This window comes from Phalacrocorax carbo, chromosome 7 (assembly GCF_963921805.1).
Source record: "Phalacrocorax carbo chromosome 7, bPhaCar2.1, whole genome shotgun sequence".
Lineage (NCBI taxonomy): Eukaryota > Metazoa > Chordata > Aves > Suliformes > Phalacrocoracidae > Phalacrocorax > Phalacrocorax carbo.
In genome coordinates this window covers 34,986,614-35,008,120 of record NC_087519.1, presented here as the reverse complement: position 1 = coordinate 35,008,120, position 21,507 = coordinate 34,986,614, and the positions used below count along the sequence as shown (strand labels likewise).

Genomic DNA, 21,507 nt, shown 5'->3' with positions numbered 1-21,507 from the left:
AGTATCTGCTCATCCTTAGAGAAGCAGAAATTGAGTCCATTATTCTCATGACTAATGAGATATGGGTATCCTTGATGTGCAAGTTCGCATTGGTTAGGAGGAGCAGGAAGGCAAGAGGTATCTAGACTTAGAGGGATGCACTATAATTATTTAAATAGAGAGAGCTAATGCAGCCAGCAAAGCAAACACTGTGTGGGCAAAGCATAGCCTCTCACACCAAACATGATTCAGTTGGTGATGGTGCAAAATCTGTCCTTTAAATCTGCTTTGTCCTTGCTTTCCTTTCGCTTTGCCCCCATGCACTTACACCCTCAATGAGGTCTATGCTGGGACTGCAGACAGCAGCCTGTCAGGAGCCCTGTATAGCGACAGCATTTGCACAGTGGTATTTGTACAGCCAAGTTGCATCTTATCCTGCTTTTTAATTTGATGGACTAACTCATTACAGTTTTTGGTAATGTTAAGTAAACCTGTTTACTTGGATGAAAATGGTGCTGAGCAGCTTTTCTTTAGAGAGATTGAATCTAAGCATTAACATACAGGAACATTTCTGCCCGTGTGTGGTTAGTTCTCTTAGAAGGGCTGCCTTTTCAGGAAGTAAATATAATGATTTTTGATGCATCCGTCTAAAGATTTAACCACTGGTAACATGCTTTCAGACTAAAAGCTATTTGAATAGATTCAGAGTAAAAATGTCTGAAATGGCTAATGGAGCTTGAACTCCATTTTCAAATACTAAACTCACCGTGTCAGTGGGAGGTAGACACTGTCTGAACATGTTATTCCAAATCAATCATTGATAAGGAGCAATATTAACTTGTGGCTTTCTCTGTGGAAGGTGGATGTAGCAAGAGAGGGCACTTAATTAAATTGCACCTTACAACTAATAAAGCACTGGGGACCAAGAGTTTATGCAAATAAGACAGCCTCACTGAGTGCCGGAAATCATTGTTGGATATAGGATATTTATATAAAATAGATTAAAAAAATAATTCAGAAGAATTACGGAACTTAAGGTTTTAGGCTGATAACCTGCATTATTTGATTATCACAGTTTGCACACAGAAATGTAAAGATAGTTGGCCTATTTGATTTGAGCAATTGCTATGATTGCATAAATATTAGAAAATAAGGCTGCATTCAAACCACACTTACAAATGCTGAATTTTGTAAATAAAATCCTTTTTTTTTTTGATGATGCTTTCAGAAGCACTTAGTCTGTTGTTCAAATTTAGTTGTTTTCTGAAGTAAAAAGGTTTTGGTGAATACGTGCTATGCCTGATCAGCCTTTAAGAGTTAACTTTGGAAGTAATCAACTATGAACAGGAAGTGTTTTTGTGGCAAGGGTTTTGCAGCTAAGTGGTTAAACATAACTAATTCTCGGAAGGGAAGTGCTTTGTAGTTTTTAAAACAAGTTTAAATATAACAATACACAAGATTTTCCATATCCCCATTCTATATAAATAAACCTGTGATATTCTTTGGCAAAGCCTGCAAATATGACAAGCCCAATGTTACCCGATTTCTCTGTTTGCATGGTTATGTTTCTTTCAAGTGCAGTGTTGTTGAAAAGGAAAGTGGGGGAGTGTACCACAGGTGACACAGTGGGCTTGAGTTACATGTCTTGTTTAGATAGTCTTTTTAATGAGCTGTGTAAGGGAAGGGAGGCACAGAGACCCCATTAAGGCAAATGTTATCTGTCTTTGTCACTCTGTTAATATCAGTTGACAAGAAGTGTTGCATTAGGTAAAAAATTTGACTTACTGTGTGTCTTAACTAAAAAAAATACTGGAAACTATCTTCTGCATAATACATGGGGCAGGTAAGTTTTGTTATGTGCAAGCAGAAGGGGTTGTTGGTCTCTGCAGCTGAGCCACCAGCCTGACAGGGTCAGCGTGAGGTACAGAGTGCATCACACATCTCTTATCTTGTGGCCTCCTACTCTGCCTTAGTCTGGAAACAGCAGCCGATTTGCAGTGGTGATATCACGGAAGGATGGTGTGTGTGCTTTGTGGCTGCGGCTGCTGGCAGCAGGGCCCCACCCCCGGGAAGAACTGTGTGAGTTGGACCTCAGGGGCACCCAGGGGTTTTCAGCTGTGCTCAGGGATTGCATCTTCTCGGCACCACTTAAAAAAGAGGACTTAAAATGTCATATATGCATGAAGTAAAAGTAATAAAGTGCGTTCCAGAGACTGTGGGTACTGCTGGGAAGTCCCTAAGCAACCAAGGATTCAGATATCTTTACTGTTATTAAATGTGGCCTGAAAATTCATACTTCTCCGTCTGCTGTCTCTTTTACTCATAGGCGAAATGATTGTGTGAATCTCCACTGGACACAGGCTTTGGTAAAACAGGCTGGGTAGAGCCCAGGAACCTGCGTTTAGGAAACAGCACTTAGTTTGTCAGGATAACAGGGTTTTTTCACTTTGTGGTGTCTACAAGGCAACATAGATATCTGTGGTAGCCAAAGCGTTTTGATCACGCAGTATCCTGACCTATCCAGATGAAACAGAAAAAGTTTGGGAATCCCATGACTTTTGCATCTTCCTGAGTGATACATGACTTTCTTTCATAATTGCTCATAAGGGAAGTGGTGGAGGGGAATCAGTGTGGTCTGTGTAAGCTGTAAGGAAAAATACAGTCAGTAATATCCAGGCAATTGTTGTGTAGAGTCTGGGTGCTTCAATTTGTAGGGGGAAAAAACCCATCACTTTTCAGTTTGAGACTGGGAGGAAAACCTCCAGGGACACGGTAGGTACTGCTGGCTTCAGTAAGTAGTGGTGGTTCATACTAAACCAGTTATATGTCATAGGCCTTCCTCTGGAAATCATGTGCCTTTCTGTAATGGAAGAGAAAATGAGCTTGGGAGATGAGATTTGTCTTGATTTCAGTTCTTCGTTGTCTTCAGTGATGGAGTTACTCCATTGTAACTGAGAGCATAATCTGGTCTGCTGGGGTTTGTGTTTGTTTTCCCCTCATGGCAGAGAAAATGAGCGGCCAGATTTGTGGATTAATTTAAAATACCCCAAAGCTTCTTCTCATGACTTTTGCAAAGTGGCTGCCTCGCCTGTCCTCAGCATGGAGGCCCTGGGTCTCACAGAGGAGCACGGCTGGTGGCCCTGGCCTCTCGTTGGCCTGGTGGGAACTAAAGGAAGCTTGGCTCCTTGTGGAGACCTTCTGGAAATCCACTTCTCTGTGTGGTTTCCTGCTGTGGGGCCTGACAAGCCAGCTCAGTGAGGAGCTGCTTTCAAAAAACATGGCTTAATTTGTGCAGCATCTGTTGAGTCTGAAAAGAGGTTGCAGGAAGTGTCAGCAGTCCTGTGTTAATCCTGCTCTGTTGCCTGTACCCGCGGATGGAAATGCCCCACTGAGAAGCTGTTGCCTGGTTCCACTTGCTTTCCAGCCATCAAGCTGTCCTGTGGCAGTCCTTTTGCAACTTACTGGGAGGACTCTCTACTCTGCTCCTCTCCTTCCAAAAGAGTCAAATCTTTTAGTTCTGTTTCCACATTCCTTGCTAAAAAGGCATGAGGTGCAGAGGGAAGTGGGAGAAGCAAGTAATGTTGTTGGATTTGGCATTTATATCTGGGAGAGGATGTAGGCAAGACTTGATTTTTTTTTTTTTGTTTTAATCAGAAACCTCAGAGACTGAAGCAAGTTTTCTTGGAACAACTTTGTTCCCAGAAATCTATTCAAACACTGCCCTTGCTTGTAATTAATGCTTTAGCTGATAGTATTGAATAGCATGTGTGGGCAGGAGCTGGGTTGTAGTTGTTGGTGTGCATGTGTATTGGCTGCATGACAGATTAAAAAATGCAAGCCATAGTAATAAGGTTCTTAACCTCTTTGTAATACAAAACTGCTGTTCTGTCACTAATCTGCTTTTTTTGTTTATTGTCAGACAGATACAATTTCACTGGAAATCAGGACGCTGTATCCTTCTGTACCTGAAGATGCAGAACAAAAAGCAGAAAATTTATTTGTTAAAGAGGTAAATATCGTGTGTGTGTGTCCTTTCATTTTAAATAAAACCAAGGGTTTGGGGGAGGCTTGGTATCATTATAATTAACATATTTTTCCTTTTAATATTGTTTAGATGATTTGAATCAGGTTTGAATTTTGGAGGCCAGAAGGAGGGGGAGTGTTAACAGCATATCTGCAAATTCCTATTCTGAGATGTTTTATCTAGAAAAATCGCAAATGCACTGAATCGGCCTCTCATTCTACTGTTTTCCAGCTGCATTCCTTGTCACTACTAGTTCACTGATATTTATGTTGGTATTTTCACATGAGTGCTAATCATTGGTGATCTGAATGGGCTTTGCACTTTGAAAATATTGATGTCTTTCCAAAAAAGATAACTATTTGACACTGTAGACCGTTAGTTATTACAAGGTATGTATGTTGTTTGGAGATGTATCTTATAGCTGTCTGAGGAGTAGCTGAATGTGACTACTATTCGCATAGTATCTGAGGAGTAGAGAGAAATGAAGGATGCACAGGGGTTTATGTTTATTGTCAGTATTTAAAGTCTGTTCGACCTTCATAGTAGAAGGTCGAGCAAAGTTCTTCCAAGGCAGTTAGAGCCCCACCAGGAGGGATTAATTGCTCTACCTTTAAAAAAAAACTATAGTTGTATTGTTTCCATACCTGATCTCAGATTGGAGAAGATTGCTCTTCCCGCTACCTTGGGGATATTTCAGGTTTTCACTGGTTTTATTACTTTGAAGGACATTGAACAGTGCAGCCAGCACCCCCAAAGGAAGTTGAACCTTCCCTATCTTTCACTAGACGTGTAAAGTATAGCTCATCTTTTGTATTAACAAAACAGATTTATGAACCCAAATTTTCAGCCAGCTTCTATAAGGGATATAATTCCAAGCACTTGTAATTAGCCTGTAATGTGTGTGTTCTCCGCCTTTTTTTCACAGATCGGGATTTTTTACAGCTGGCTTCCCGGTTTGAATGAGTATGGGCTATTTCATATGCACTGTAACTGCAAGATAATTTGTGGAGGAAAAGTCAGTTGCAGACACAGATATTAGAAAAAATCAAATGCAGGATTAGGCAGAAATGTAGCTGTTGAATTGTATGCAGCGTGGTGTTTTACAGGCTGGCCCTATTTCTCTCCAGCAGCTCTAGAAAGAGCAATAACAACTTACTGCCAGCTCAAATTGCCTGAATTTTGCCATCTTTCTTAATCTGACAGTAGGGTTAAAAGATAACACAGCTTGTGGAATTATCTTCCTTCCCAGAAGCCTCGCTGCCCTTTCAGCACTTTGGGGTCTGCTTTTTATTGTAAGGTTCCACAAGTTGCAAAGCCAGCACTGTGCTCATGGCTTTACAGAGAAAGTGGTGGGTCTAAAAATGGAACATAGTACACAGTGTCTGGGAATCATTACAGCTGAGTACTCCAAGGGGATGCTAATGACAACCTGGTAAAATACATATTGAGCAGATCTATTAGCTTTGTCTGCAATACCAGCGAGCCAAGGAGAGGGGGAGAGAGGAGTGAAGCAGTGGAAAAAAACAGTGCTACCAGAACTAAGCCTGTGCACGGAATAGTAGCAGGATAAGACCCCCTTTTAAAGTAGTAATGCATATGTTCCACTTTGCCACAAAGCCAAAAGCTGTATATAAAATAAATTAAACTCCAGGAAGAGGATGGTTTCTACTCCAAAATCAAGTAAAACTGAGCATGGGGTGCTATGAAGATGTGCGATTGCAGTCCACCACAGCAATTGCACAAATCCGTACTGATGCAGCGCCAGGCTGCTGTGTTCCAGGCTTGCGTTCAGCTCTTCTGGATAGATGTGCCGGAGTGGAGTTTGTGACCTTCACTTCTTTTTTGGAGCTGTGAAAAAGCCGTCACTTTATTCAGTGAAGGAGTCCTCTCTTTCTTCAAATATACTATGATATTGTGAACAGTGAAGGCATCCATCTTGTACATACTTGACTGTCTGTTGGTCAGCTGGACTTGTAACAGCCCAGCATCAAATCTCTCATTCCTGATCGGACTGTTGGGGAAACTGTACAAAGGCAATGTACAGCTTCATTTTGCTGAAGCCATTTTTGTGTTCCCCACAAGTGGTAACGGCTGTCTCTGACCACTAGTGTACATTACACTATCTTAGTAGTTTAGCAAGTTGCAACATGGAGCAAGTCAGGTAACTACAAATGAAGGGTCTGCTATCAAAGGTGAAACTAATTTTCTGCATATGGCGCAGTGTGAGGGCGTGGTAGTGAAACTATTTCAAGAGCTCAGATCCATGAATATCCTGTTTCAACCCTCTGGACATTTGGTGGTGGTCAGATGGTCTCATCTATAAGGTACTGCTAGTCACTTAAAAGGGTTGTCAGAAGTCTGCAACAATGCCTTACAACCCTGTCTGTCTCTTCCTGGGTGTTTGTTTCCTGCTGGCGACAGTAGAAAGGCTTTACTTTCACTTCTAGCTCTTTCATTGCTAGAGTCCTTCAAGGAGCAGGGTTTTTTCTGCCGTCCTTACCAAAATCCATACACATGACAGCTTGGGGATTTGATCAGAGGCCCTTTGCTCAGGTGATAGTAAACAGTACTTACCAGGCATGCCAGGATGGCTTGATTGCCTGTGCAGTATTGGTTTATGGATGCAAGAGAGCTGACAAGCCTGATTAAGACAGATGAGGCTGAGGTTGCTGAGGAAAGCTTTCAGTACGGATAGCATTTGATGCTGTCTACCTGTAGTGGAAGCTTTGTGCCTCTACCTGTCTAACTCAGTTCTCTCTATACTGCTTTTAGATTCCTCAATAATCAAAAACTTTCACTGTTGGTGATGTTCAGATGTTACAGTAATGGGTGAGGCAGAAGAATTTACTTTAAATAAAATGTCTAACCTCCTTTCTGTTGAAACTGTAAAGTGAATATTTAAAAAAAAATTAAGGTGTTTTGAATAAATAAATAGTCCTTTGGTAACTAAATATTTTCTGTAGGATGCAAAGAGAATAAATATTTACATTTTATGATTGATTAATATCTGAGTCCCTTTATTAATTTATACCTAATTATTAGGTATATTCTAAAGGTAATGCTTTGTGAATCTATCATTCCTATACCTGTAGTCATCTTAGGATATTTTTCTTGTGGATTTTTCCACCTTAACTTTTCTTAGGCAGGAGGAGCTTGAGGAAATAAATTAGGTTCCAAGAAAAGCGAAGTTTCCAAAAACTTTTAAAGCCAGAATAAAATTGTCTTTAGTGTTTATTTTTCCTGAGTGTTGCTGACTTCCTTGAATTCTGCGCTGTACCACTCTGCTTCCTCCCAAATTCTGAATTTTCTTGCTCCTCAGAGTCTGCTGCATGTATTTATGCCAGTCAGCATTGTCCTCATAGTCCATAATTTTCCCAAATAGAAACATTGACTCCACAAGAAACAAAGTAAAATTATTCCTTTTAGACAGTGAAAACATTCCTAATATCACCTTTCCTCACTCTGTGTTCCTGAACATGCAGATCAAATGGCAATCCTTGGGATTGTTCCCACATTTCATTTGGAAATATAAAGGGATAGTGCATTTTGTGATTCAAAGCTTCATTTAGTTTGAGGAACTTAATACGTTGCAATTAGGTAGCTTTAATCCCTTATTGGTTTGCATCAAGTCAGTATTTTCAGAAAGTGTGCATGCGTATACACACACATGCATACTATTTGTGTGTTTGTATCTATGTGAATGAAAGTTTAGGTACATATAGGGGAAAAATAATTCAGAGAGTAAATAAATATTAGCTGTCAACTGTCCTTTCTTAAATGAGTTAAAACCAGATGATCCCTCTAAAAATGGTACTTGTTACTTGGATATGTTTTTGGGAAGCATGTTTGCAGAGGGGCTGGCCCCACAATTGAGGAGGCGCGTGCCGGGACTGTGCAGGGGCAGAAGAAGGATGGAACGGCTTGCTGCAGAGCTTCCCTAGGTTATGCAGTGCAATTGTGTAAAATAAGCCCAAAGGGGCCTTTGAGGAGCTGTCTCATCCCTCCCAGGCAGACCAGATACCTCCTGACCCATCCATCCTTTTTGCTTCAGTAGTCTGATCCAATGGCCATGGCTGCTACAGGAAGGGCTCCTTTGGTGATTTGCTGGGCCTTGGATCAGCTTGCAAGTGCCATCATCTCATCTGTATTCTAGCAAAGGTGGTGGAGTTCGTGCTGTGTTCTTAATCCTATTGCTACCATTCGTTCTGCTGTGCACTTCTTACTGGTTGCTGAGGCAGATAGCCTGCTGTCGTGCAGATGGGCTGTTTGGGGCTTGTTAGTATTATCAAAGGGCCAACTTGCGCAGGTTCAGGTCAGGCCTGTCTCCTTCAGAAATCTGCTGGCCCTCTTGAGCTATGTTTGAGCTCACTTGTAGCTTTAAAAGTGATTGTAGAGCCAATTGCTTCTTTCAAATCATGGACATCTAGGCAGTTGTCACCTTAGCAACCTGTTGGAAAAAGCCTGGGAATAGAGGCTAGTTGTTAATGGCATGTGACCTGATTGTGTCCTGCCTGCGACGCCTGCGATCTGCCAGCGCATTGAGTAGGGGAGTCTGAGGTAAATCCAGAACAGAGTATACTAATGGCACTCTGCACATGCAGCATTACGTAAACCTGTTCAGTGACTCTGTTTTATGTCAGATTATGGTGTTTTAACTTATGGAAATGACTGTTAAAGATGAGGACAATGAAGGAACAAGTTTGCTGGGGAGAGCTGTTGAGACTGAGCTTTCCTGCACCCCAGTGTTGGCTCCTTTTCATTTGTGGGCGTAATTGTAGTCCTCACACTTCGTCCTTAGAGCAGTAGGGACTATGCTGGCTGAAAAGCACTACATCAAAATGAAGTAACAGTGTAGAATATTGAAATTTCAATTGATGGATGAGGTAGTTCGTTTTGTCTGCTGTAGTACAGTGTTCACATGGATGCCTCTTAACTTTCCTGTGTAGATTTTCTAGATACAAAATTTGGAGTTGTCACTTGTAGTAAGTTTTTAGAGTCCTCATCATTCATCTGGGGGATTTTTTTTATTTGAGATTTTGCAGGTTGTGTCTACAGGACCTGTAAGTAATTATTAAATGAGTTTTATTAATCATAACGTTAAAAGAGCTGCAGCCTTTTGTACAACAACTGAAAGTGTTTGTGTCTCCATACAGTTGATTTCTGAGGCTTTTTTATTTACAGGCTAATCTACATTGCTTTTACATAGTTCAAAGTCAAATTAAAATGGGAACTCCTGTTGGTAAATGTCACAAAGTTAGTTTTATTATTGCTCATGACAGTGTAGATTTCCCCAACTTGAAAATCTAAGTGCTTTCAGTACTTTAAAGAACTGTAGTGTCAGGACAATGACATACGTTATTAAAGGACAGTGGGTCTTTTGATAGCATAAGAGGTAAATACTTTTTAAAAAATGTTTAATACTTTTAAATAATAGTGTGTTTTAATGTTTCGGTTTGTTACATTGCTGTGTCACTGGACTTTACTGTATGTGTGAACTGTGTTAATTTGGTAACAGCTTCGAGAGCCCCAAAATGAAAGTCTGGGTTGCTAGTAGATAGTCATGAGATCGCTGTGCTTTTTGTGGGTATAAGGGAGCAGGGGTACGCCTTGGGTGGAGAGCTGAACTTCAAGCCAGGGTGATCACACTGCCTTCCCCCTTCCCAGATCCCACACGCTGCCTTTGGTTGTTACAGCAGAGGTCGCAGGAGGGAGAAGCAGTTGGGAAGGCTTCATGAGCAGTGCCATGCATGTCTCCAGTCACAGCTCAGAGCACAGAGCCATCTCTGCAGCTTCCCTGTTAGCACTGTGGCCACATTCAGCTCTGGAAGGTCTTTTGCTTTCTGTTTCCAAGCTCCCATTCTCTTTTCCTTTATGGTTTTGTGTTTTGTTTTGTTTTTTTTTCTTTTCTCCAAAAGGTTGATTTGTATTGCCAGGTAAATCTTTAAGTGCCTCTTTCACTGTGGTAGTCATCATGCTGTCAATGCCAGAAGCAGAACTAAGAAGTTACAGGTGGAAAAAGCTTGCAGGATTATCTGTCTCTCTAAGGAAAAATTAGGCCAGCTAGGCAACAAGTCAAAAAAAAAAAAAAAAAAAGAAATGACCTGAATTTGATAGGGCCCTTGGGAATGGGCTGTGCAGCCTGCCTGGTCAACAAGGCAGTAGGAAAGTTCATGCAAATACGTGCCAACCCTCCCACGTCCCAAAGCTTCCATTTCTCCGTCTATATTTTACCTCCCCCATAGTCCACTTGAGCTCGACAGCCCCTGCACTGGTGCCTCCGCTCTTTGTCAGGAACAGTAGGATCCAGCTCTGGCCTCTTGATGAAGCCTCTGCCTCTAGAAAGGTTTTTTATGCTTCTCAAATTAGGTTTGCAGGTATATTTTTTTTCGTTGCTTAAATTCAATTTCCAATAATAGTTTCCCATTAAAAAAAAAAAATCATTAGAAGTCAGTATAGTCAGCAGAAGGATTTGAGTTTTAGTTGTGATATTAAGAATAGAAAATGCTGTAACTTTTTTTAACTAGATCTAGTTTACAATGGATAGCTGCAACAAGCTAGTTCAAGAACAGCATTAGCTGTTGCACTGAATTGGCTTGCCTTTTGTGAATTTACTGAATGATACTGAATGTGCTGCTTGTCCCCTTTGATTTTTATTTTGATTAGCTTTTTCTTCAAGGAGCACAATAAACCTTTATCGTTCTAAGCTAAAATACTGTGGATTGCTCTATACGTTATTCAAAACTGTTTTTTTGAACACATCAGCCTATAATGTTTTCAATAAAAGCCTGCGTTGAGAATTCTCTGTGGGCTTTAATTGCATCTGCTAAGTAGAATACTTAGTAATGAAAGTACCACAGAGAAAAAGTGGTCCTTTCTGTAGAAGGTTCAGTTGGGTTGCGTTTGCCAAGCAGAAAGTGAGTGAAGTCTGAATTGGAGGGTCTGTGCTCACCCTCCCAGTGTTCAATGAATGAGCTTTTCATTGGCTCATGTAGGACAGAGTTTGCTACTCTTGTAGGAGCATTGTTATAGCCCAGGTGACTATCAAATAGTTTTAACTAAAACTTAGATTACATAAATACAAGAGTGACCAAGTTGTTTTATGAAGAGTCACAAAACAGAAATGTGGGGGTTTTTTTCCCCACCCCTCTATTGAAAGGCAAAGTGCGAACAACATTGGAGTGGTGTAAGGACATGGTTGTCAGGGGTAGGCTTTGGACCTGACCCTGTGAGGTGCAGAGGTAGCCAGTTATAATGCTAGTATTATGTTCATCTTCAGAGAATATGTGATTATTTTATATTGGCTAATGGTCACACTTTAATAACTTTAATAATAACAGTTTATGACAGACCAGAAAGTAGATGCTAGATCTGCATGGAATGTGTTAACTGCAGACTGCCTTTGGTTGTGCTGAACTGCTCAGTTCAGTGCCAGGGTGGGAGAGGACTGCCGATAGATGTGCACCCACTTCCTTGCTGCCTCTCCCATACTCTAAAACAAAGAAAGCTATCACAGAAGACTGTGAGCACACCCAAGATGATTTCCTAAATTAATTTGTGGCTACATACTCTGCATGTTTTATATGAGATTTAAAAAGATGATTTGTTAAGCCAATACTGAGTAATTCAGAAAACACCACCTTTAAGCTTTCAGCCCATGTCAGTTTTCGCTCCGGGAGCCTGATAATCCCCTCTCTGTCCCTCTGAGGCAGAGACTGCTGTGCAAGCAATGACTCCCATGGGAGCTTTGGAAGAGGCTAGCAGGGAAGAGAGGGAATGCTTCCCATTGGAGGAGTACTGATTTATCCTGTCCCTTTGTTGCCTTTTTTCCCACTTCTTCTGCATAGCTTTTTGTATTTAAATACCATCTTTGATCTGTCCTTTATTCCATTCTCATTGTTTCCCAGAGTCTCATCCTTCCCATGATTTTCTGTGAGACTGTCTTTCTGTTCCCACCTCAGATTTGTTTCAATGCTGCTTCTTTCTCTACCGTAGATCTCCACCGTTTTCCTTCTTGATGTGTCTTTTTATCCCTGTGGTCTTTGGCAGTAGCTTCTACTGTTAGGTTGTAGGCTTGATCCCTCTCTTTTTTTTTCCTGTCCATCTCACATGGGCTGGTGCAAACATTCAAGTAGAGTATGGGGAGAAAACAATACAAAACTGGGTAAAATTCTTCAGCATGCCATACAAGTATCCGTTTGCTTTTTACACTGTAGCAAGAATTACTGGAAATTCTGACATTGTGTCATTTTTCTTGTTGTAGGTGTGTACCTTATCAATAACTACACATTTCATGCATCTTGCTGCCTTTAAAAATGTCATGTTGTGTTTAATTGCGCTGATAAAAGTTCTGCATCGAGTAAATGGCACAGTTATTCTGGTCTGTTTGACAGGATAGCAAAGCCCTTTGGTATAGTCTTTCATCATGTCTGGTTCCCTTATTTAATGGAGGTTGGTTTATTAAGAACAATTGCAAAAAATGAATGCAAAAACAGCAAGAAGTTTTTTAGAAAAGAAAAACTACAAGGAGATGTTGAGATGACGGAACAAATTCAGTGTGGAAGGGAAATTGAGACTCTGGTGAGAAATGATAGTCCTGTTAATATACATCTGAATGTTGTTGAGAGGGTTAAAGGCCAATCCCTAAGGGCAGAACAAGAAGTAGAGGGCTTGTGCAACAAGGAGGAATAAAAAGAGTAGGGCAAATGTATTTACAGTGGAAGGCTTAAGTAATGAAACAGGATGCAAACTAAAACGATAATTAATGTCCATGGAGAAAGTCTAGCTCTTCCTAGAAAGGTTGGACTACATGATCCCTGAGGTCCCTTCCAACCTGTGATTCTGTGAATATAATTTAATGATACTTCCTACAGAGTAGATGAGAATCAGTAAAATCTGTTACACTGCTATCAGCCTCCTCCTCAATCTTGTATGATTCAGTGCATTTGATTTAAAGGGGAAATTGTGCTTCAAAATGTGGAAACGTATGAGACTGACTTTCCTTTAAGAACTGTGCACTCAGCTATAAAAGAGAAGAATATGTTCCCTAGCACAAAGGACTCCCTCAGATCTTTCTTCATGCTCTAGCCTTCTTGAGTCTAAACAGTTGTAGTAATTCCATTGTTGTTGTTTTTTTGTTTGTTTGTTTTTCTCTTTAGGCTTGTAAATACTACAGTTCCCAGTGGCATGTTGTGAACTACAAATATGAACAGTATTCAGAAGACTTTCGACATTTACCACAGTAAGATCTAGCATAAGTTGTTCTTTTATTTTTTCCTATTCAGTTTGTGTCATTTTGTTGAGCTTTGTCTATATTTGCACTTTCCTTTGTCTTAACATGGTCTGCTTGTTTTACCGTATTCATATTGCCTTGCATTTTTAAAAAGGGGAAGAACAGGTCCTTTAGCAAAACTTCAAGACTCTGCAGAATGCACGAGTATCAACAAACTCTGTTAGTGCTGATTCAAATACTTACAAGCGCATTTGTATATTCAAAGCACAGTTGATGCAGGAAAGCTGGCTTTCTGTTTTCCTTAATAATACATAAATGCCACTCACCTTTAACTGGGATTACTTCTCCTTTTAGTCACCCTATGTAACAAAGGATTAAGATTTCATTTAGTGCTTTATAGCTGCACCATACAGAAGAACTGGGTGTGATGTGTACAGCATGCACTGATGCAGCACTGGTGATATAAGGCTGCAGAAATGTGCAGGTGCCTGGGTAAGCAGGCATTCCTTCTGTGCCTGGAGGCGGTACCTTAAAATCAGTATAAAGCTGCCAGGAGGAGAAGGAACAACTTCCTTGACTTGAGTGGAAGGAAATCAAGGATTTGATGCTCATTCTTTCATCGTGAGTTTCTACCCATGCTCCTGTTTCTGGCAGGTTTGAATCCTGGGCCCCAAGGATTGTTTTAGGGAGTAGTTAATGAAATTGCTGAATGCCTAAACAAGCTGTGTTACCACCTCCCTTCCTGGAATTTGATGCACTAAAGTCACAATGCTGGATGAAAAATGTTGTTATGGGGACGTAACACAGGAATGGGTGCTCCAAGCTTGGGTTGGATGGAAACTAATGCTAACTAAACATACTGTTTCAGGAATCGATAAACTGATTCTTATGGTCCCTTCAGATGCTGTGTTCAGAGGGTTTTGTGCTGCAAGTCTTGCCTCAGATCTGCATGCTGTCTTGTATGTTGGTATTTTTATGAACAGTGAAAATGGTAGTATAAAAAGCCATTAAGAGCAGTTTTGCTAATCAGAGATTATAAACATACATCATCTTAAGTACCCAGTGTACTGGTTGTTTTAGAAAATTAATGCATTTACTGCTCAAGAAAAATGTTTGCAGGACAGCAGTTTTTGATTTAACCTTAATCATCTTCACTCTTACAAAACATACATTTAACTGACGTGGTTGCATTACTCTGCACAAAAGTACATTTTAGCTGATTACTTACATCCTCTTCTGTGAAGGTTATTTTAATATGGTGCTTAATATGATTTACTTTCATGGGTTCAAGCTCCAGGGATGTTAGTGTCTCGCATCTTACTTCCCCCCAACTGGCAAAGAGGATTACAACAAAACAAGAGATCTTCTTTTATCTCGTATCAGAACATAACACCCAGGAATAGTTTGGACGCAGCACTGGTTGATGTTTTAGAAGCAAAGTTATAGCAGGAGTGCCCATATTTTTTTTTTGCTGAAAGATGCCATGGCTTTTGAGATTGACATACCTTAAACAGAGCTGGTTTGGAGTTCAATACCATTGGAGTGGTATTTGGAGTTTAATACCTCACTTAATACCATTACCATTCAGTGTTTTAGACTAAATCATCTCATTAAAAATAAAGTGGCTTGATACTTCCTTGTTGTATTATTGTGTTATTGTATCTCACTGTTGATAGCTCTGGATGCCCAGTTTCCACATTTTTTTGTATCATTTGTGCAAAACTGCTGTCACCCTATTAGAAATCTGATAATATGGTATCAGTTCCTTTATAGGAAATCATTGTGTCAGGGAAGATTGGGCGAGTGTCAAGCATTTAGCTTTGCATCATGAGAAAGGAACATCATTTACACCACCGGATCTGACTGCTTCCATTCACTGAGAGTGCTGAACCTTCCCATGGGCTTTCCCATTTAAAAACACACAAACTGGGACTCAGCAGCCTTCAGCAGCACTGAAGGTCTTCATACTTGTTTCTATGTGAGGCTATGCTGTGCTGTTTCACACAGTCATACAACATGTCAAGTAATGGCTGTGTGGTGTAGCAGATTTTTACCAGAAATCAAAGTTACTCTTTCTGAATACTGACTCTTTCTGATTGGGAAGCAGCTGCAGTGTGATGCTGACCACCTGGGGCAGGCAGTGAGGACTCACTGTGTCCGTGGTGCAATTCCACTGAGGTAGTGCTGTGGCACCAGGGAGGAGATAGACATGCACACCAACATGACCAAAATGTTTAGCAATTGCTTTAGTTTTTTTCTGAGTGTGTTCCTCCTTTGAGGTTTTTCTCAGGTCTTTCTGCCCCTTAAATTTCTCTCTGTGAGCTCTCACTACCTCTTTTTACACCATTTTTTATGCTTTGTGCTGGTGTGTTATTGCTTCTTGAGCAAGTAGAAGGGTGGAGGAAGAACAGGGGTTGCTTGGTGTGTGCTGTGGCGACAGTGTGTCTGGGATCAGAAATAGTCATTAGCAAAGTTCTTGCTGTCATTTATAGAAACCCTGGAACATTTGGTAGATAGTTCAGGTCTCATCCTTTAGAATTGTGCATCTTCATATGGGTCTGAAGAGGCAGTAGGCAGAGAAAAAGAGGGTATACCAAACAGGATCACGTCCTTACCACACTTTATCTGCCTGCCCTAGAATGATGAGGAGCATGCCCAAAAGGATTTGCATCCAAGAAGGGAAAAAAGTCTCTGGAGAATGATACAGAGGTCTGAGTGGATGAGTGTTTCATGGGTGGTCAGGGAGAACTGACATCTGAAGCATGAGTGATCTGTCCTTTTCTATTTCTTTTATAGCTCTGCTGAGAGGACAGGAGGTTTTCCTTCTTTGTAAGAAACTTAGCATGTACCCAGGCTGGTGGAAGGGCTGTGGTTTAATGGGACAGGCTTGCTTTCTGATGATGGAGCAGCAGAGTGGGGCAGGGTCTCTGTGTTGTATGGTAGGAGTTGGCACCCTGCTTCCCCTCCCCAGTACCATCAAGGGCATTAGGGTTGGGGTTTTGTTTTAGGGGTTTTTTTTTTGAGTAGCTGGCTTGTCCTGTTACTGGTACAGATCCTCAAGCAGTTGTGTTACCTATCCATGTGTGGCCAGAGAGCATCAGTCAGTCTGCCTACACATCACCCCACGAGCACTGTTGTGCACTTTTAGCTCTGAATAATGAGTAAGCCAATAGGTTTTTTGTCTAAAAATGTGAAGGCTTGAATGTTGTTTTTTGTAAAAGGTGGGGTTTGTCTTGAGATTTTTTTGTTTCGGGATTCTGTTGGGTGGGAGGGAGTGTTTGCATAAGAATTTTTAACAGCTACGCTTCGTTGCATTGGAAAACCTGCAATAGATTACCATCACAAATAGTCTGGATATTAATGCTGATACAGATATCAAAGATGTCAATAGATCATAAATGTTCATTTTATTAAAAATATTAATCAGCTGTTTACATTAAATAAACACCAAAACTGGAACAAACTAAAACACAAAACACTCCTGTGTGCACTTGGTTCTCCTGGCCCTGCTGAAAACCTGATTTTGTTTGTGGTGGGGTAGGTCACATCATAAGAACACTGACTTTGAAATGAGGAAAGTGAAGAGGAGATAAGTATTGCTCATTACTGTAATCTTCCGAATTTGTAACTTGTGTATGAATAGAAAACGAAAAAGGCCAAAGTTACCACCTTTTTTTGTTTTAATTAGTGACATTCAGCATCATGTGCTAGTCTGGGCTAAAGTTCGCCATGTTGAGACAGGAAACTACCTTAGAAGTGTGTGGTTTCTCAACTTCTTTTTACACATGCTTCCTTGCACGATAGACAGTGGTGTTGCTCTGTTCCCATTCTCAGGCTGGATAGATGAAAGTAAGTTCTGGAAGAGTTGGAGTTCCTGATAAACAACAGCTTTTAGCATGACAGTTTTTGTAGGATTTCATATGATAACTGAAGATTTCCAGTCTTTTGCAATCTTCAGGAATTTGAAAAGAAAGTTGGTATTTCTCAGGCCACAGAAAAAAACTACTTTTTCTCCGTTTAAAGATATCTTTGCATTTTTATCATATGCATTTAGCTGTTACTTAAGGTTTAATTCTGCGATATGCAAAGTACTCTGGGCCTAAGTACAATTACTTTTTTGCTTAACATTAAGCAAGTGCTTAGGTGCTCTGCTTTTTCATATTCACTTTTGGTTTTAAGACCACAATATAAAGATCTTAAATGGCACCACATGAAAAAGACATCTGTGTATTTTTAAAGATTACTTTAAGCTGAACGTTCTAATGTTGTTCTTGGTTAGAAAAGCTATTAGAGTTCATTCTCATTCGACAGCCTTAAATGGGATGTCTCTTCGGAAATTGTTTGGGTTTTTTGCCTGTTGTGGTGGAAAAGCAAGTGAAGAGAAAAAGAAGTGGTATTTTATCGTTTGCATAGAACTGTTGCAAATTCATAGGCTCACCAAAAAATATATGGGGCCTAAGAAAAAAGCTGTATTTTGAAACTATAGTGGTTTTTAATGGAGCTAATAGGATCATAGCAATAAGTGTACTGAAGAAGCCATGGGGGCTCAGGATGGTTGCCTCCCTGAAATAGCAGGTACACGGTTATTTTTTTAAAAAAATTAAAAATATTTTTCCTCCTCTCCCAGAAATGAATGTAGACCAGAGAAACTGCCATCGCATTCTTTTGAAATCGATCATGAAGATGTGGATAAGGATGAAGTATGTATTCTGGGCTTTTTTGGTGGGGATTTCTTTTCCCTGGGGAAGAGTTATTTATTGCTTTAATATCAGATAAAGAATGATGATGGAGGCTCATTATAACCTATAAAATATTTCATATTTTAAATAAGTCTGAAGTTAGTGGAACAGCTTTGTCTCTTATGTCATCATGTGCACAGCAGGCATATTAATAACGCCTTATTTTAAAAGAAAAGAAAGGATGATTATTGTCAATCAGATATTCACACATTACAGTTTTCTTTTCAAAAAGTAAGTCCATGCAATATTAATCATGTCTTTCATATAGGATACAACATCCCACTCATCTTCAAAAGGTGGTGGTGGAGGAGGAGGAGGAGGATTAGCAGCAGGAGTTTACAAGTCTGGATGGCTTTATAAAGGGAATTTCAACAGCACTGTAAACAACAGCATTACTGTTCGGGTAAGGGGACAGCATTATTCTTTCTTTCTTTCTTCCGTTTGGATTTATATCCCCCACAGAGGCACACTTGTTTGCCGCTGTCATTTAGCTGTGTATATCTTGGGTCTGATAACATTCCTTTAAATTATAGTAAAGTAATATTGCAGTCTCCACAAAATAGTACGAATGAAGTGCAGTTAGGACTTGCCTATTATTTAAACCCTGTGAACAAAGTACCAGTGAAAGTAATTTGCAATACAACAATTGTCATCCTTTTTTTTTTTTCTTTCTCTCTCTCCTCGTCCCCCCAAACTTCAGTCATTCAAAAAGCGCTACTTCCAGCTGACACAATTGTCGGATAACTCATATATTATGAATTTTTATAAAGATGAAAAAATATCAAAGGAGCCAAAGGGATGTATTTTCCTGGATTCTTGTACAGGAGTTGTGCAGGTAAGTTTCAACTTTTTCACAGTATTTTTTGGCTGTCAGATAAATTTGAAAAGGCAAGTAGAACACCACATTAATGGAATAGTGGTCTCATCAGCACTTTAGCAAAACGAAGACATCATTAATTTTCCTTTTTGAATTGGTGCAAGTGCTCAGACTGACACATTACAAAAAACACAGTTGAATTATTGTAGCAGATCATGCATATGCTCGTTGCCCATGGCGCACACGAGTTAAAAAATATCATAAAATGTTCCTTTTCACTGAAATTATTTTCACAGAATCACAGGTTGGAAGGGACCTCAGGGATCATCTAGTCCAACCTTTCTAGGAAGAGCACAGCCTAGACAAGATGGCCCAGCACCCTGTCCAGGCAACTCTTGAAGGTGTCCAACGTGGCCGAGTCAACCACTTCCCTGGGGAGATTATTCCAATGGTGACTGGCCTCACTGTGAAAAATTTTCCTCTGGTGTCCCATCGGAATCTCCCCAAGAGCAATTTGTGTCCATTCCCCCTTGTCAAAAGGGAGTCTCTGGCTTCTTTGTAGCTGCCCCTTAAGTACTGGTACATTGTAATGAGATCTCTTCTTCATGCTTACTAAGAGCATGCTTGCTTGTGGTGGGTTAAAGAGACTAAGGTTACAAAGCATCAGCTGTTGGACAAGTGGTAAATTAATCCTGTGTCCTGAGCCTCCTTGAAGATCATCACTCTTGGAGGTGATAGAGAGTCTTAATGGCAGTAGGTAGGACAGAATCTTATTGTGGCTTGGAAAAATAAATACCAGAAATATCTGACTGCTTTTTTTTTTTTGTTCCTCCTAAGATTGAGTTTTTAGCTTTTCCCCCCTATTGCTCTGCCTTTCCTCTAATTCTATTGATGTATTTATCTTTTTAATTTTTTTTTCCATCTAAACAAGATGTTATTCGACTAGTAGGTTACTGTGGTTGATCTAGCCCGTGTGTCACTGAACAAGGAAATGCCTTTTTTTTTGAAGCTATACTTCATTATTTACTACTTAATAACAAATTAATAATAAATAATAATAATGAATTATAATTATAATAATTACAGTTCTAATTAAAAATAATAAAAATAAATTAATAAAAAATTAATAAAGATTGGTTACAGTGCTAATGCAGACTGATTTGAGGCTTGCTTTGAAAGAAACCTTTCAAGTAATGCAAGGAGAGACCCCTGGTAAACACAAGGTTTTGTTGATTGGGAAGTCTCTCCTTCATCCCTAAACAGGCCTTCTGAGGCAAGAAAAATAATCAGCAAGTAATTCACTCTGTATTTGCGGACAGCCCCCTGCAGAACCTCATTCCTGCACTGAGGAAAGTACCCAGCTCTGTAGGGAATGACTGTTTCCCCATGTAGTCAAAAGGGTGTTTCTTTTTTCAAACAGATGTAAGACAGGAGGATGGAGTTAAATATGTAGGAGGACAATGATGTTTGCCTGTGTCAGTCCCTTGGCTTGAAAGACCCTAACAGGTAGTTTGGAAGTATGGCAGAAGCTGTAGAGGAGATTCTTAAACAGAAATCCTGTTTAGAAATTACTGCTTGCTCCGGCTTGCTGGCAGTGTGTGCTTTCTTTTAAGATGGGTCTCAGCCAGAGCTCTGGTTAAGCTCTGAACATTCCTGTAGTGTGGTTTTAGGTACACCCAGAGGGTGCCTATTCTGCTGTGTTGTTTCTGATGACACACCATGATAGCAGAAATGTCTTGACTGCAAGATTTCTGGCCTTTTTTACTAACATCTGACAAAAAAGCTGAAGAAACCTTTGAAATCCTCCTCCTGAACTTTGTCAGCTGCCTTCTAAATCTACAGAGTTCCTGCAGATTGTCCCAAACTGTTTGAACTGTATGTCCTTCTCTCACCTACCCCCAGACACTAGTTATCGTGATGGAAGTGAGTCTTAGTGAAGGGGGTAATAGGGCAAGTATCATCAGCTATCAGTCTGTGATGAACTTATATTTATAGGGCTGAAAAACAAAACCTAGCGTAGAGTTGCCATAAATAGGGAGACTATAGATTGTGGAGAAAGAGTTGGGTAAAACTGAGGATTTAGAGGAAAGCTGGGATGTGAAAGTTGTGTTTTAATGAGTTTTAATACCACTATAAATCATTTAACTCTTTATGAATGACTTTGAGCTCCTGTTTGATAGAGGTTGAATATCTAAATTGTAGTAAACATCCTGGGGAAATCATCTCCAGATAACAGAATTGTTTTGGAAGTATTTTGTATTTTATTTTGGAAGAATGACCCTGCAGGCATTAGACTTAGCCTGATGTTTCATTTATAGCTCATCCATAGTTTCTTTTTGAATCTTCCATTACTTCTGTTTTGAAGAAATTTTAAACTTGCAATTAACTGTTGAAGATTACAAGTCAACCTCAAGGTCCACATACCATATGGAAGGACTTACAGAGAAGCAAACTGAGAAATGGTCCTTTTTTTATTTTTTCTTTTTTTCCTCCTGTTAACTGATCTGGAAGAAAACAGTTGGCTTTAGATTTGAAACAAAGACTTTGCTGTAGATCTCATCTGTTTGCCAGAAGTCTGAAGTGCAGATGGAAGAGTGGATATTGAAGTTTTCCTGCCCTAATGTTCTTAAGAATCAGCATGTGAGACATATTGCTCTATTAGATAACGTCTAATAGTGTTACAGCACCAGATTTAAAGATCTTGGACATGTCTGTAAGG

At 40.0% G+C, this 21,507-nt stretch overlaps 1 protein-coding gene across 5 annotated transcripts in view; it reads left to right on the top strand.

Moving 5' to 3' along the window:
* DOCK10 (dedicator of cytokinesis 10) overlaps window positions 1-21,507 on the top strand; it is a 165,811-nt gene that overhangs the window by 66,475 nt on the left and 77,829 nt on the right. For all 5 annotated transcript variants that reach the window (XM_064457385.1, XM_064457383.1, XM_064457384.1 and 2 more), the window contains exons 3-7: window positions 3,899-3,988; window positions 13,159-13,241; window positions 17,860-17,932; window positions 18,240-18,374; window positions 18,672-18,806. In XM_064457385.1, coding sequence (XP_064313455.1) covers window positions 3,899-3,988; window positions 13,159-13,241; window positions 17,860-17,932; window positions 18,240-18,374; window positions 18,672-18,806 — 516 coding nt within the window. The remainder of the gene's footprint in view (window positions 1-3,898; window positions 3,989-13,158; window positions 13,242-17,859; window positions 17,933-18,239; window positions 18,375-18,671; window positions 18,807-21,507) is intronic.